Source organism: Coturnix japonica, chromosome 28 (genome assembly GCF_001577835.2).
Source record: "Coturnix japonica isolate 7356 chromosome 28, Coturnix japonica 2.1, whole genome shotgun sequence".
In the NCBI taxonomy this organism is placed as follows: Eukaryota; Metazoa; Chordata; class Aves; order Galliformes; family Phasianidae; genus Coturnix; species Coturnix japonica.
The window spans coordinates 2,510,450-2,525,516 of NC_029543.1; the positions used below are offsets into that span (position 1 = coordinate 2,510,450).

Below are 15,067 nucleotides of genomic sequence, written 5' to 3' on the forward strand. Positions count from 1 at the left end.
AGGTAGAGTGGGGGCATCGCCCCAAACCGTGGCCCCAGCCCCAGGTCCCTCTGTGCCCCACATTCAGGCTGTTGGAAGTGGGACTTGGTGGATCACCCACATCATTCTGGGGCTGCAGATGCCTTCCCCCCATCAGCTGGCACAGGCCTCATCATCATCCTCACCCTTAATCAAATCCCAGGGTTGCTTAGCCCTGTACCAAGGGGCTGCACCACACCATGGGGACAACACACCATGGGATACCAATGGGGCCCACAGAACCCACACAGACACGGAGCCAGCAGTCCCAGCACTTTATTGGGGGGCACTCAGGGCCACCACACACTCAGTGCCCGGATACTCGGGTGGGTTGAGCTCAAACTTCTTCTGTACATCATAGGGAACGAAGCGACCGGCCACAAAGTGCTGGCGGCCCAGGAAGCGACGGGCGCATTGCTTGGGGGCCATCAGTGACACCAACACATCAGGGCTGATCCCACCGCTGCTGCCAGCCTCCACATCCCACCCTGCAATGACACAGGGATGTGGGGAGGGGGTCCAGGGGGTGGTGGATGGATAGGGATGGGGATGGTGGGGTCTCTGTGGCATCCAGAAGCATCGCTGCCCTGCAGTGCCCCGGCTGCATCTTGGCACAGTGTGGGGTTGTGCTTGGTGGGGATTCACCAGTGGCTATGCCCAAAGCTCCTGTTTGCTCCTCCAGCAGCAGGGGGGGGAGGGAAGGGAAGTGGGGGGGTGATGGCAATTCCAGGCCTGGCCACCAGACACCCGGGTGTTTGCAAATTACATCATGTCTCAGTTGGTTATTTGTTGGAGATGCCCTGAATGCATCCTCAGCCGTCGGCAGCACTCGGAGTGAACCACAGGGATGCTGCCGAGCTGGGGGCAGTGGGGGTCCCAGAGCTGCCCCCACCCCTCCTACAATGGGGATAATACCTTTCCTAGGGGCAGAAAAACCCACCCTGGGGGTCTCCATACCTGAGGGCACATCCAGGCTGACAATGGGGATGCGGACGTGTTTTAGGGTGGCGAGGATGCCAGCACACGGCCCCCTGCCCTCACCCAGCTCCGCCTCAGCCCCCAGCACTGCATCCACCACCGCATTGTAGGCATCATTGATCAGCTGCACCTGGGGGGGGGACACACAGCGGGCAGAAGGGGGGTCCCCCAGTTCCCCAGACCCCTCATCCACCCACCCACTCGACCCCAGAGCATGGAAAAGCTGCCAATAGGGGCATCCCTTTTCCCTGCTGAATGGGATGTGCACAGCAATTGCAAAATGCCTTGTGGGGGGAACAAGGGAGGGGGACGTAATGCGGCCAGGACAGCGATTTGAGGTCACATTCCTCCTCCAAGGGAGTCCAACACTTCCAACAACAACAGCAGCCCCAGAGCTGTGGGCAGGGCCAGCAGCAAGTGTGGATCTCACCCCTGTGGATGCTGGGGATGATCAGCAGATCCTTGTAATGCCCTGAAGTTCATCAGTGGGGATCGTGGGTGGGGGGCTCACCTCGGTGGGGAGGTAGGAGAGGAAGGGGATGTCCATCTTCTCACACTGAGTGGTGAAGTCCCGGTGCAGGGGATCCAGGGAGCGTTTGGGGTAGAAGATGGTGGGCTCATAGTCCTGCACAGCAAAGCGGTGTTGGGGTCCATGGAAGGAGGAAGAGGAGGAGGAGGAAGATGGGGAGGAAGAGATACCTACAAAGACACGCAGGTGCCGCGCACACACCAGCCCAATGGCCCCATTCTGTGCAGGGCCGCACACCACCAGCACTGTGGGCTGCTTCCGAGGGAGGGATGGCAATGGGAAGGCCTGGGGGAGAAGAGCAGGGCATCACTGCATCACCCAGCACTGGGGCATCACTACATCACCCAGCACTGGGGCATCACTACATCACCCAGCACTGGGGCATCACATCACCCAGCACTGGGGCATCACTACATCACCCAGCACTGGGGCAGCACAAGAAGGGCACCAGGGCTTGGAGGTACCCGCAGTGGGGATGTGATGCTGGGTGGCAGCAGGTGGAATGGGGTCAATGCCTACAATGGGATGGAGACAGCGATGCCAATAATGGGATGGGGAAGGTGCCTATGGTGGTTCAGGACCCATATACCCATGGTGGGACAGGGCAGGTGCCCGCAGTGGGTCGGGGCTCCCCGCCAGCCTGCTGGGAGGCGGCCGCGCTCCACATACCAGCAGCCGACGAAGGGAGGCTCTGTTTATCCATTGACAGATTTTTTCCTGCTCACGCAGCCTGGTTTCTGCTTCCATCCAAACCCCGGAGCCCCGCGAGGCACCGCCAGTCCGCAGCCGCTGGACAGACCCCGCTCACCCAGCCCTGGCCCTGCTGCAGTGTTTGGCTGCGGCCCTGGAGCTGAGCTTCCAGCTGCTTTGTGGCTCCCAGGAATGTATTGGAGGGAGCCCAGGGAGGGGAACGATGCTGGGGGTACTGCAGGGCTGGGGGCAGTGGGAGCTGTTCCTGTGTGATTCCCAACCCCATAAGGAGGAGGAAGAAGAGGAGGAGGAAGGTGCTCCCCATTATTGGGATGCTGCAATGTGGGGCCGCGCCAACATTGCCAACCACAGGATGGATGAAGCTCCAACACCCAAATACTTGTGCTCCTCCAAGTAAATCTGTGCCCTGAAAGAAGGGGAGGGCAGAGAGCGGCCCAGACACCTCGAATGGAAAAGCTGAGCCGGGAGCGGAGCCTGCTGCCCTCACGAAGCACAAAGCTGCCCTTGATGCTGCCCTGAGCATCACTGCCTCCCCTTCCCCACCACCAGCACTGAGCAGTGCCAATGTTGGGCACCTGGGAAGGGCTCAGCTTCCCTTGCAGGGAATATAAGTGCCCAGGTGAGCCCAATTCACCACAGGAGGAAGCATTAAACGGGACTGCAAAGAGCAGTGACAAAAAGTGATAGAGAAGGTGCAGCCCTGGGAATGGAGGGGATGGGGAGAGCAGCGCTGGGTTCTGTCCCTCCATGGGGCTGTTTCCTAGTCCAGGGGTGAAACCAAGGGATGGGATGGGATGGGATGGGGGTTGCAGAGCAGCCAGCAGTGAAGCCCCCCCCTAAATAAAGGGGGTGCTCAGCCCCACTGACCGCCTCACCTTGGTGACGGCCATGGCACAGGCGTGTCCCCAGATCTCAATCAGCTGCTGCCGCCCGAAGCGATAATCCTCCAGCAGCTCCTTCTCCATGGCCTCCGCCTCCGCTTTGCTGCAGGGCAGCAGTGAGACCCCCATAAACCCCACTCCATCCCCAGCCAAGCAGGGCAGCACAGCGGGGACATCGGCACCATTTCGGGGCACGGGGTGCTCATGGTTTGAGGGGGGAGTTGGGACAGGCTGAATAAAGGCAGTGCAGGGCTCAGGCACGCGCAGCACGGGGTCGTGGTTGCCTTTCGTGCGAGGCACGGCCCTGGCAGCAGCCCCGGGCTGAACGATTGGGCTGTTATATAAAGCTGAACAATGCTGTGGTTGTTCATCCGCTGCCGAGTCCGGGAGCTGGCAGGGCTGGAAGCTTTAGAATTGGACAATAATTGCTCACATCTGTTGGCTCACCTGCGCCGCGGATGGGAACAACATGTGCCGTTTCCAATCCGCTGCCGTTGCTTTTGTTATTGAAGGGACAGGGAAATCTGAGCCCTGGGAGAAACGACGTTGGCTCCAGGGCTGTGGGGTGAGATCCCATAGAGAGCCAGCACTGTGCTGTGCCAACACCTGTGGGTGATGTGGGGTGGATGGGGAGACCCGGAGCTGTGGGGTGGGAGGTGGGTCTGCAATGGGACACGGAGCTGATGCTGGGGGTCTGCATCACCCACACCTTGAGTGGTCACAGCTTTAGGGAGGGGACATCAGTGTGGTGCTGCCATCCCTGGGAGCTGGATGGGGACAGGAGGAGACTCTGCTGGGCATTTGGTGCAGGGGACCTCATGCCACCCACAGACCCCACAGCTACCCCTTGGATGTCTGACAAGACCCCATAGACCCTACAGGAGTGGTCATTCTGGCAGACCCCATCCCCACCAACCCTGACAGATCCCATTGACCCACGCCCCCAGGGTGCTGGTTGACCCCATAGACATAGACCCCAGGATTCCTTCAGGCCCCATAAGTCCTCAGTGACCCATCCATCCTGTCCAACCCTCAACACATCTCACACTGCACCATCCCATCCCATCCCATCCCATCCCATCCCATCCCATCCCATCCCATCCCATCCCATCCCCAATACTTTGGTGCCCTCTAGTGAGCCCCAGCCCGGCCCCAGCCCCACAGCGTGGTGGAGTTGCAGGCAAACTGGGGGTCACAGGGACAAACCCAGCCTGGGGATCCCCCCCCTCCCCACCCCACATTGGCAGCAGCAGCCCCCGGGGGTTGGCCCCACCGCAGCTGTGTTGGCACCCATTGAACAGAAGGCGAAGTTCTGACAAAAATCCACTCTTTGGATCCAGGGGAGAACATTACCCTTAATTGCTGCTGGCAAAGCACCCTGGGCCCCGGCCCAGGCTCGGTCCTGATGCTTTGGCACCATCCCCGGGGTGGGGACACACAGGGCTCTGCATCCCTGGCTCACAGCCTGCCCGGGGAGCAGCAGCCCTGCACTCACATCCCCTCCAGCTTTTTGCTCCATGTTCGCCATAGGAACGGGGCAGAGCGGGTTGCAGGTGCTGCTCAGATCCTGGCTCGGGACAGGCAGAGCCCAGTAAGGCCCGGTACCACCTGCTGGTACCCAGGACCTCAGGACCCCACAGCGGGGAGAAGGAGGGAGAGGTACAAACGAAGCAGAGCAGCCCCTCCTGCCCACACTCCCACCTCCTGAACCCCTCCTCAGCCAGTGGGGAATGAGCTGAGCCCCACAGGGCATTGGCTGCACCCTGGGGCTCTGCTCCCTTTCTGCCTCCCCCTCCATGTCCCGCATTGATTCCTCATTACACGTGCATCTCCCCCCCCAACTTTGTGCCCCTCTGGTCCCTCTGCAGGTCCCCTCAGCTCCCCACCCCGGGGCTTCTGCTGCTGCTGGAGCCGTCCCCATCGCAGCCATGGAGACCCGGGATGCGGTTGCTTTGGTAACAGCAGCTATTTGGGTACCAGCCCCCTCCACCCCCGCGGCTCCTGGGGCTGGGAGTGAGGAGCCGGGCTGGGACCACCCTGGGGGGACACACGTAAGGGCTCCACACTCCCACCCAGAGAGGAGCAGTGCTGGGTCCGCTCTTGCTGCTGGGACCCAGAGACCCTCCAAGCACCACCCAAGTGGGTCTGGAGCATCAGAGTCCCCCCAGCCCCCTTCACATCCCACAGGACCACACCGGGCAGGACACGATGCGGGTCATGGGCACAGCGGGACCCCTACAGCCTCCCCCGAGGCTCCCGAGGGTCGGTGTGGGGCTCACCTGAGGTAGCGCGGGGGCTCCCGGGATGGAACGGGACCGGAGCTCATGGTGGGCAACGAGCGGGGTGGACAAGAAGAGAGGGATGAGCCCGTAGGGAGCAGTGGCCGCAATGGTCCCCACGGCGCTGTGCGGTGCCGCCCGGTGGGAGGCGGCTCTGATTGCCCCCGCCCCGGGAGCGGCCCCTCACTCCCTCCATCCCCCGCGGGTGGTGCTGCCGGGAGGGATGCAGAATAACCCCGCAGGCAATGGTGGAAGCACCAGGGGTGTCCCAGCCATCCCAGGACACAAAGCTTTCCCTCCTTCAAGCACCAGAACTCAGTGGGATTTTCAGCCCTGATCCCTGCATGAGAGAGACCTCCAAACCCCAACAATTGTGATGCTGAAGGACCCTATTCCCACTGAGACCCCAGTGTGAGCACTCAGCCCCACTGGGCACTTGGGGGCAATGGCAGCCCCTCACAGCCCTTCCCCTGCTCCCACCATAACAACAAAGCCATGGGGCAGCCCCCCAACCCCACCCAGCACTGCTGCAGCCCCCCCAAGCTTCCAAGCAGGGAGAAAGGAGCGGAGCACACAGAGATCACCGTGTACCCATATAGGTTTAATACCGATCCCCCCATAGAGCTGTCGATTAGACATAATACTGCAGCCCAAACTTCTCGTTGTCCATCTCAGCAGCTGGACGCAGGTAATAGAGCTCGTCCAACGTCGGGGGAACCCAGCGGTCGGTGTGGAACATGGACTCACCAACCTGGGGGGGGGGGGGGCACCCATCACAGCTCCACCCACCCAATAGGACCTTCCTATAGGGACCCACTGTGAGGGGGGGCAGGCCCATCAGACCCCAGACCCACGGCCTGCCCCTCACAGTGGGTCCCTATGGGAAGGTCCCTATGGGATGAAGCCCATTAAGACCCCAATACTCCAATAAACCCAAACCTTCCAACCAGGAACATCCTTCATGATCTTGGCCTCCTCGTCCAGGTTCTGCCTCATGATGCGGAGGGTTCTGCAAGGGGGGGATCCGTGCTATGGGGGGGGGGGTCTCATACTAAATCAATCCCCCCCCCTTCCCCCTATTGAATCCCCCATTACCTGCGATCCGCCTCCGCCTGGAGCAGCGGCATTAAAGCGATACGAGCCTCCAGGTCCTCGATCTGCAGCCGCCTGCGGGTCATGAGGGGGATAAATAAGGGGGGAAGGCCTAAAGATGGCGGATTGGGGGGGGGTGTAGGCCGCGGTGTTACCTGCGCTCCCTGTTCCACTTGATGATGGTGTAGTAACCCAGCAGGAGGCTGCCGATGCCCAGAGCGAAGAGGCTGTAACCTGAAAGGCCTCGACGAGGGAGGTGCCGTTTGTAATCGATGGGGCCGTAGCCCCCCGGTGGGGGCATGTCCTGCTTCACCTTCTGCGCCGCCATCTTGGCAGCGCTCTACGTCGCTTCCGCCTCGCGAACAACCGGAAGCGCTCTCTATGGTAGAGGCGCCGCTCCAGAGCGCCCCCATCTCACGCACCTCCCGGCCTTAAAGGGGAAACGGCGCCGTGGAGGACTCGGTGGGCCCCACCCCTTCCACCCTCCCACCCTCCCACCCCACGGATGCAGATCGAGGTCACCCCATCCCCCCCCGCTCCCTTAAGCCCTAATCTCGCCCTAATCCCGCTGCGGCCGTTAATGAGGGCAGATGGCTGCAGAGGGGGCTCCCACTGTACTCGGCTCTGGCCGCTCTGTGACGCCAAACGGGGCGGGTTGTTCCCATTGGGATCCAAAGGCTTTTCCTCCCCGCTCTATGGGGTCCGTGGGTGTGTGCAGAGCGATGGTGAGATGGTGAGAAGGGCTGAGCCTCTGTGCGGCTTTTCGGTTCTATTTGTGAAGATCCACGTGGGTTCCATCTCCTCCATCATCCCCTTCCCAGCCTCCAGTGTGGGTTGGGAAATGATGGAGATCCAAAGAGCAACTGGAATCCAGCACCACCATTGACACCATCACCATCATCATTATCATTGACACCACCATGGCTGCCAGTGGCACCACCAACACCACCATCATCATTGACACCATCAGCACCATGGCCACCATCGTGGCTATAACTGCATGACACCATCACCACCATCATCACTAACACCACCAAGACCACCACCAGCATCACAGACACCACCACAACCACCATTACCGTCATCACCATCAACACCACCATAACCACCACCATTGACACCACAACCACCATTACCGTCATCACCATCAACACCACCATTGACACCACAACCACCATTACCGTCATCATTACCATCAACACCGCCACCACCACTGCCATCATCACCACCATCATCACTGACACCACCATGATTACTGCCACCATCATTGTCACCACCACAACCACTACTGCCACCACCACTGGCACATCACTGCCATCATTGACACCAACACCACAACCACCAATGACATCATCACCACCACCATCACTGACATTATGACCACCACCATGACACCACTATGACCTCCAGTGACATCACCATCATCACTGACACCACCATGACCACCTCCATCATCATTAATACCATCATGACTACCATCACAACCACCAATGACATCATCACCACCCCCACCACCATCAACTGATAACACCATTACCACCATCAATGACATCACCGATACCACCACGACCACCCCCATCATCACTAACACCAACCACCATGACTACCATCACTGACACCATCATAAACATCAATGACATCATCACCACCACTACCATCACTAGCGCCACCATCATCAACTGATACTGCTGTGACCACCACCATCATGATACCACCACCAATAACATCACCATCACTGACACCACGACCACCATCAATGACATCATCACCACCATCACGACACCATCATGACACCACCATGACACCAATGACACCACCATAACCACCCCCATGACCACCATCATGACCACCACCATCACTGACGACACCACCATGACCACCATCAATGATATCATCACCACCACCATCATGACACCACTGTGGCCACCACCAATGACATCACCACAACCACCCCCATCATCACTAATACCAACCACCATGACCACCATCACAACCACCACCATCAATGACACCATCATAAACATCAACAACATCATCACCACCACTACCATCATCAACTGATACTGCCATGACCACCACCATCATCATGACACCATCATGACCACGATCAATGACATCACCTTCACTGACACCACGACCACCATCAATGACATCATCACCATCACCCCCATGATCACTAATACCACCATGACCACCTTCACGACCACCACTACCACTGACACCAACATGACCACCATCAATGGCATCATCACCATCACCACCATCATCAACTGATACTGCCATGACCACCACCATCATCACTGACATCACCACAACCACCCCCATCATCATTAATACCAACCACCATGACCACCATCACAACCACCACCATCAATGACATCATCACCATCATCAACTGATACTGCCATGACCACCACCACCATCATGACACCACCATGACTATCAATGACATCATCACCACCACCATCATGACACCACCATGACCACCATCAATGACATCACCATCATCACTTATACCACCACCATTACTAATACCACCACGACCACCATCAATGACACCATCACCGACACCACCATCATGACACCACCATGACCACCATCCCCCCTGGCGCAGTCTCAGACCCCAGTGAGAGCCAGATGCAGGACTTTATCCACTTATTTATTACCACCCAAACACCAAACCTCCCCTCACAACACAACGTGCAGATACTGAGCTCAGGTTCTTCCTCCCTTGGGCTGCTCGGGGTTCAGTAGGAACTTCATTTTGAACCTAATTTGAACCAAAAGATTTAAGAGCCACAATAAACTCAGGTGACCAAACCACACCTTGGGCTGATGAAACGTCACCATCACACTTGGTTAATGGTCAGAAATCCTTCAGGTCCTTTTTGCATCACATATATATCTATTATTAAGGAATGCCTTCTGTGCCCTCTCCTTCTGCAAGGAGAAGGTGATGAAGGCTCTGGACGCAGTGGCACGCACTAGGCCTGCTCTGCTCACCCACCCACCCCAATTCTTTGCTGCACTTGGGCCATTTTCTTATTAGGAAGCCAAACTAAAAGAGATTATGGCGAGGTCCAGCAATTCGGAGGTAAAAGGGTTCCTAAAATGATGATAAAAGGTGATCTATGGTAAAAGAAAGCAAAGCTGACATCACTGGGAAGGCAGGTTGAACCCAGCATCTTCCTCAGCATCCCATATGTGGCTCAATGAGGAGCACAGCCACAGAGCAACTGGGATGCCCTGAGTGCTCCACAGGCAATAAATTAGGCTATAATAATAATAATTAACAACACCAAAATTAACAAACCACACGGCTCCCAGCTCGCAACACTTTGGTTTTTGTTTTTTTTTTTTTTCAAATGAAAATCAGGGGTTTTTATTTCACAAGATGCTAAAATCTAAGTACAATAAGTCATTGTCATCATTACCGTATTATAAAATCTCGTAGTTGCAACGTCTCCAAAGAAAGGTTAATATGGCTTGCGAGAACCAAAGCTGCTCTGAGCCTCTCCCCAGGAGAGGTGGAAGCCTCTGCAGCACCGTCCCCAGCTCATGCAGCACCGTGCAGCCAAGCAACGGCGGTCGGTCTTTGTTCAGAGCTCTCCCCACAGCTCTATGGGGCCAGGAGCCCTTTGGTGGTGGTGGGAATCCAAGCACAGGGCAGGCAGCACCAAGGAGCAGAGCTTTGTTCTGCTGAGCTCCTCAGCAGCGTTACCTCGAGGTGTAACACCACTCAATGGGACATCCCATCCCACCACCCACCCCCCTTGCTCTGATGTGGATGGGGAGGGGGAGATGCCCACCCCGCAGGTGCCATAACCCAGCCTTGCACAGTGCTGAGTGCTGAGCAGAACACGCAGCTCTGGCCTTGCAGCAGGACGCAGCGCTCGTGTTCTGCTGCAGCACCCACCCAGGGCTTTGCAGTTAATGCAATAAATATAGAAGTGACCTGCAGCACTCCAAGAACCACAGATTCAAAACGATGTCAGACCGGGTCTGGATGCCAGCAGTGATGGCTGGGCTGGATCTGTTGGTTACAAACCCCTCTGGAACACTCACCCCAATGGATAGGGCTGATGGAGCCCACTGGCTATGTGAAAGCTCATTGTGCTCCAGCATCATGAGGGAGCAGGGTTTGCAAGATGCTACATGCTTTCTGCTTTCAGTTCCAAGCTCTGGAGCCCCACAGTGTGAGCCTGATGTGCCCAACCAGGTGCTGACATCGCTTTTAAGCCGGGTGCTTTTCATACTTCCATCCCCCTCTTTTCCAGCTCTGACACACAAGGCAGACAGCAGACATCACTCCAGCTCCCCCCTGACACCATTGAGGCATCTATATTTCAAACAGAGAGAAGTTTTTGCCTTTTCTTTATAGACAAAAGCTCTCTCCTCTCCCCAGGTCAGATATCAGTTCTGGATGTGTTTTGGTGCTATAAGCAGGTTATCGGTCAGAAGATAGAAAGGGAATAAAAGAAAACAAACCCCCATACAAGAAAAGTCCACACGTGTAAAGAACTGAAAACAATTCTGTAATATTTCCAAGTGCAAAAATAAAATGCACTCCCCATTTCTTTCTCTCATCTCCGCATCTCCCAACCCAAAATACCCCGGAATGAAAAGCAAAATGAACCCGACACAATGAATTCCTCTCGTGCCCGGTTGGCTCTTAATATATAAAACAAACAGAGGAGGAAAGGGAAGGATGGGGAGGGGGGGGAAGAAAAGAACCAAAGTTAAGTTGAAATCCTAGGGCTTTATACAGCAACAAATACCATTTTGCAAAACTAGGCTCTCTAGGCTACCCAACAGTTTCCCAAGTACATAAATATTGACATTCACACAACAGAACAGGGTGGGGGGGGGTTAAAATGGACCAGTTCTCTTTCCCACTATGCAATAGTTAGATCTGGGGTGGGGGGGGACGGCCCTGCACGGTGACTGCTTCAGAGTGAAGATCTACCAGCAGCTGCTAAGAAAAATAAGATTCAGCACAGAGGCTGAGCAGTAACACCCCCCCTCCCCCCCTTTTTTATATATAGATATATAGATATATATATAATTTTGCAAATAATTCTCATCAGCACTACTTCTAGCACTGATATGCAACGTTAAGTAAGTAAGGCATGTCTTTCTGCCGCTCGAATCGGACGTGAATTTGGGAGAAGCAAAGGGAAGAAGGAGAGAAAAAATGACGAGGAGACAAACCGGACCTGAGGGATCTGGGTTGAAACCTGTGGGAATCCCCGAAAATATATTAAAACCACGTAGAAACCTGTCCTTAAAGCAGGGTTACCTAAAGCTCTATCAAAATGCAATACTGCAGCGGCCGGGGAGCGGGCCTGGAAGGGGGGGAGCAGTGGGCACAGTGTTAACCCCAGACACGCCATGCCCCCCCCATCACACACCTCCATTCTGCTCCCTCTGCTCGCCTTTCTGACTGAGTGCAGCTTCTGCAGCTCCTGGATTCGGAGTTCAAAATTGCTCCAAACAACGATAAACCTCCAACAAAACAAAAAGAAAAAAAAAAAGAAGAATCCAAACCAGTTTCGCTCATTAAGTCCTCTGGGAAGGTCTGAAAGGCCCAAACTGCTCTTCACTGAATTAGAAAGATCGAACAAAAGGTGTTTTGTCTATGCAGTAAATTAGGTTTTTTCTTTTTAGACTACCAACAGTTCCAAGTCTATTCAAAACTGAATCCAACATAAGTGAGAGGCTCCTGCACCGGGTCCCACCCACCAGCCAAGTTTTGGTGGTAGCCAGTCCCTTAGAAAACAACAGACTCAAGTGGAATTTCAGTTTGCGCTCATTTATCATTAGCTCATCATCAGCGGATTCGGAAACATTATCATCTGCAGACTGCCTTCCTGGCTGAGGAGGGGCAGGGAAGAAAAGCAAACATGAACTCGGCTCACTAAATGCATCTGCAGGACCGGTGGAAGCTGCTCTCCCCCAAGCTGCCATCCATGCTCTGTGGTTCCTGGTGAGGGTCCTTGACAAAGAAACCGAAGGCAGAGAGTCACTCAGTCCCTCTCCTCTTGTGCTGGTGACAAAGAAAATCCAAACTAAAAATATATATAAAGCCCAAAAAATAAAGAATTCTTCCCCTTCCCTGACAGCCTTCATTATCAGTCAATCACAAGAATCTGATCACCAAATGAGCTCGAGTCTTTCCCACCCACACGGTGTCATTTCTCATAGCAGGGACAGCAGCACTCGATGGGATGAGGAGTGGTCTTCTTGCATCCTATAAAGCCTGGGGCGTATCCAGCTGGGATTAAAGCAGATTCCACTGTCGTGTGGTATAAAAAGGATGGCAGAAACAGGAAAGTCTTCCTCTCGGGCGTTCCTCTGCATTATTTCCACGTGGCAGACTGTGGGATGGACCGTGGGGGGATCATATCCAGGAGATACTCACGCTGGCGGTCTACTGCTGAGGAGGACTTGTGCACAGCTAAACTAGGGTTAACAAAGGGTAGAGCCCCACCTGAGGAGACACAAAGGGGAAGAGAGAATGAAGGTCACAGCATGGTAAAACCAGTGGCAAATAAGCACCCGTTTAACCTGCATGAAAATAACTGAATTGGGCCCACAGTGCTACAGAAGGTCAGACACCTTCAAAGGTCTAAAACCATTAAGGTTTTGTATCAGAAATGAAGACTTGAGCAGATCAGGGCTCTCTGAAGTGATATATTAAGCTGTCAGGAGGCAAATATATCAACCATTCAATACTGAGTATGAAAGTAGATCATAATGGAGGTAATTGCTGTGCTGTTTCCTTCCTGGAGATCCTAATGATCACTTAAAAAACAAACAGCTCTGAAGTCGGATTCTTACATACAGAAGAGATTAAATTAAACTATCAATTTGCTCCAAACAACAGCTTCAGCAGGTTCAGATCCTGCAGAACACTGCGAGGATGTGCTGCAGCCTCACCTACAGCAAAACCATTCCTTTATTTGACGTGGTTTGATGTGAATAGACCAAACTCAGCTCCCAACCAAGCCCAGCAGTGCGGCACTAACTGCACTTACCCAAGGAGCTACGACTGTTAGATAAGAGCAAAGCAAATAAATAGAAGGAAAAGAAACTTCAGGAAAAATAACCTACCTGTGTTGATGGAAGTCTTCTTCCAGGCGGCAGCGCTGCCCTTGCTGACAGTTCTCTCGGCATGCTTACCTGACCTGCCCCCAAGTGCTGCAGATGATGCATTCTGCAACTTGGGTGACTGGCTAAATGCATGCAACACTCCCCGCGGGGCTCCAGAGCCTCGAGACATCTGGCTAGAAGTCTGGAAAGAGAGCAGACAGTCAGACAGGCACAGTGAGCGTCCCTCCTTCACCTACCAGAGCCCTGAGCAACATTTACTGCCTAACACTCTCCTTTCTCAGCTTCCTCTGCCAAGTCAAGAATGAGCTATTAGCTCCAGGGCTGAAAACCTTCAAGTTGTCTCTAAATAAGAACAAGAAATCAGTTTTGTGTTTCTGAAAGCACCTGTATGAAGGCAGAAAGATGCGCTGTGTAAGCATCTCTAACACCAGCAACGCCATCTCCTCTGTCTAAAGAACCAGTGCCTTGATTATTTCAACTCAAAGCAGAACTCAAGCTGTCTCCTCCCAGCTGAGAGGTGGTATGAGATGCAGTTTCCACCATGGATGATGGATGCTTGTTACCTTGAAGCTTCACAACCACCACCACACGGCTCCTGGCTCAACCACACTCTCTACCTGAGGTACATTTATTCCCACGTGTTTAGCACTGGAGCAAGCTTTTATTCCTTTGGTATATCCTAAAGAAATGGAGATGGGGCTTCGTGCAGCCAGAGCCTCACCTGCTTGAGCGAGTGGTGCTGCACGATGGGGTCTGACTTGCTCTGTACAGGAGATGCAGTCTGTTGCAGTATCCTCTGCTCAATCTCCTGCTCCTGCTGCAGAGCTTTGACGAAGGCAGCCTTCAGCCTGTTGGTGTGCTCTGCTTTCAAGGCCTTTTTCTGATTGGACGTCATACAGGTTTCACACATAATGGTTCCATTCTTCTCCTCCCTCCAGCGGCAGGTGAAGTCAGTCTTACACTGAGCACACATGTAGGGCTCACGAGATGAAACGGGAATGGAAACTTTACCTGCAGAACACAGCCAGGTGAGCTCAGCTCCATCTCTGATTTCTACAAGTCATCTACCACAAGCCTCAAGATATTCCACTATAAAAACATACACAACCCTCCCACTCCTCAGCCTTTGGTGCTATTGGATGTTCTTTCGCCTCCCTTTGTCAGTGTGCAGTCATCCTGCAGGTCCTTCTTTCCTCACCCTCCTCAAACCACCCCAAATGCATTGCAAAAAAGCAGGGAGTGAGGCAAGAGATGCGGTGCTATTTGTTGAGACAGAATCTGCTCAACTGTTTACTTTGATAGTTACGAAACATCTGATAAAGCAGAGAGGTCTGCAGCCTGGAAGGGACAAGGAGAACCTTTAGCCAACTCAGATTTTCTTCTTGTCTTCTGCATGGGCTTGGCAACAGAGCTGGAGATTTCATCTGTTTGGAAGCAGTTCCTCCAGGATACTGCTCTTATTTCTC

The 15,067-nt window shown here is 54.4% G+C and overlaps 3 protein-coding genes across 13 annotated transcripts in view; all 3 read right to left on the bottom strand.

Annotated features, from left to right (window-relative positions):
* Nucleotides 1–278: 278 nt before the first annotated feature.
* On the bottom strand, nucleotides 279–5,910 carry YJEFN3 (YjeF N-terminal domain containing 3). 2 transcript variants are annotated; one of them, XM_015886768.2, is made up of 6 exons: nucleotides 5,397–5,910; nucleotides 3,112–3,220; nucleotides 1,700–1,810; nucleotides 1,508–1,621; nucleotides 976–1,126; nucleotides 279–506 (listed from the first exon to the last, which is right to left on the bottom strand). In XM_015886768.2, exons 1-6 carry the CDS (start codon nucleotides 5,441–5,443, stop codon nucleotides 295–297), a joined length of 744 nt encoding a protein of 247 aa, XP_015742254.1. In that variant the 5' UTR covers nucleotides 5,444–5,910; the 3' UTR covers nucleotides 279–294. The 2 variants fall into 2 exon arrangements, with proteins under 2 accessions (XP_015742254.1, XP_015742255.1); XM_015886769.2 differs by lacking the exon at nucleotides 5,397–5,910 and adding an exon at nucleotides 3,565–4,172.
* A 66-nt stretch (nucleotides 5,911–5,976) lies between these two features.
* On the bottom strand, nucleotides 5,977–6,868 carry NDUFA13 (NADH:ubiquinone oxidoreductase subunit A13). Its single transcript, XM_015886770.1, has 4 exons — nucleotides 6,644–6,868; nucleotides 6,492–6,563; nucleotides 6,336–6,405; nucleotides 5,977–6,147 (listed from the first exon to the last, which is right to left on the bottom strand). Exons 1-4 carry the CDS (start codon nucleotides 6,814–6,816, stop codon nucleotides 6,028–6,030), a joined length of 435 nt encoding a protein of 144 aa, XP_015742256.1. The 5' UTR covers nucleotides 6,817–6,868; the 3' UTR covers nucleotides 5,977–6,027.
* A 4,134-nt stretch (nucleotides 6,869–11,002) lies between these two features.
* Nucleotides 11,003–15,067, bottom strand: part of GATAD2A (GATA zinc finger domain containing 2A) — a 36,771-nt gene continuing 32,706 nt past the window's right edge. For 9 of the 10 annotated variants that reach the window (XM_015886247.2, XM_015886249.2, XM_015886256.1 and 6 more), the window contains 3 exons: nucleotides 14,323–14,612; nucleotides 13,602–13,782; nucleotides 12,149–12,978 (listed from right to left, as the gene is read on the bottom strand). In XM_015886247.2, coding sequence (XP_015741733.1) covers nucleotides 12,848–12,978; nucleotides 13,602–13,782; nucleotides 14,323–14,612 — 602 coding nt within the window. In that variant the 3' untranslated portion in view covers nucleotides 12,149–12,847. Of the gene's footprint in view, nucleotides 12,979–13,601; nucleotides 13,783–14,322; nucleotides 14,613–15,067 lie in introns of all 10 variants that reach the window. The other variant, XM_015886248.2, reaches the window with a different exon arrangement.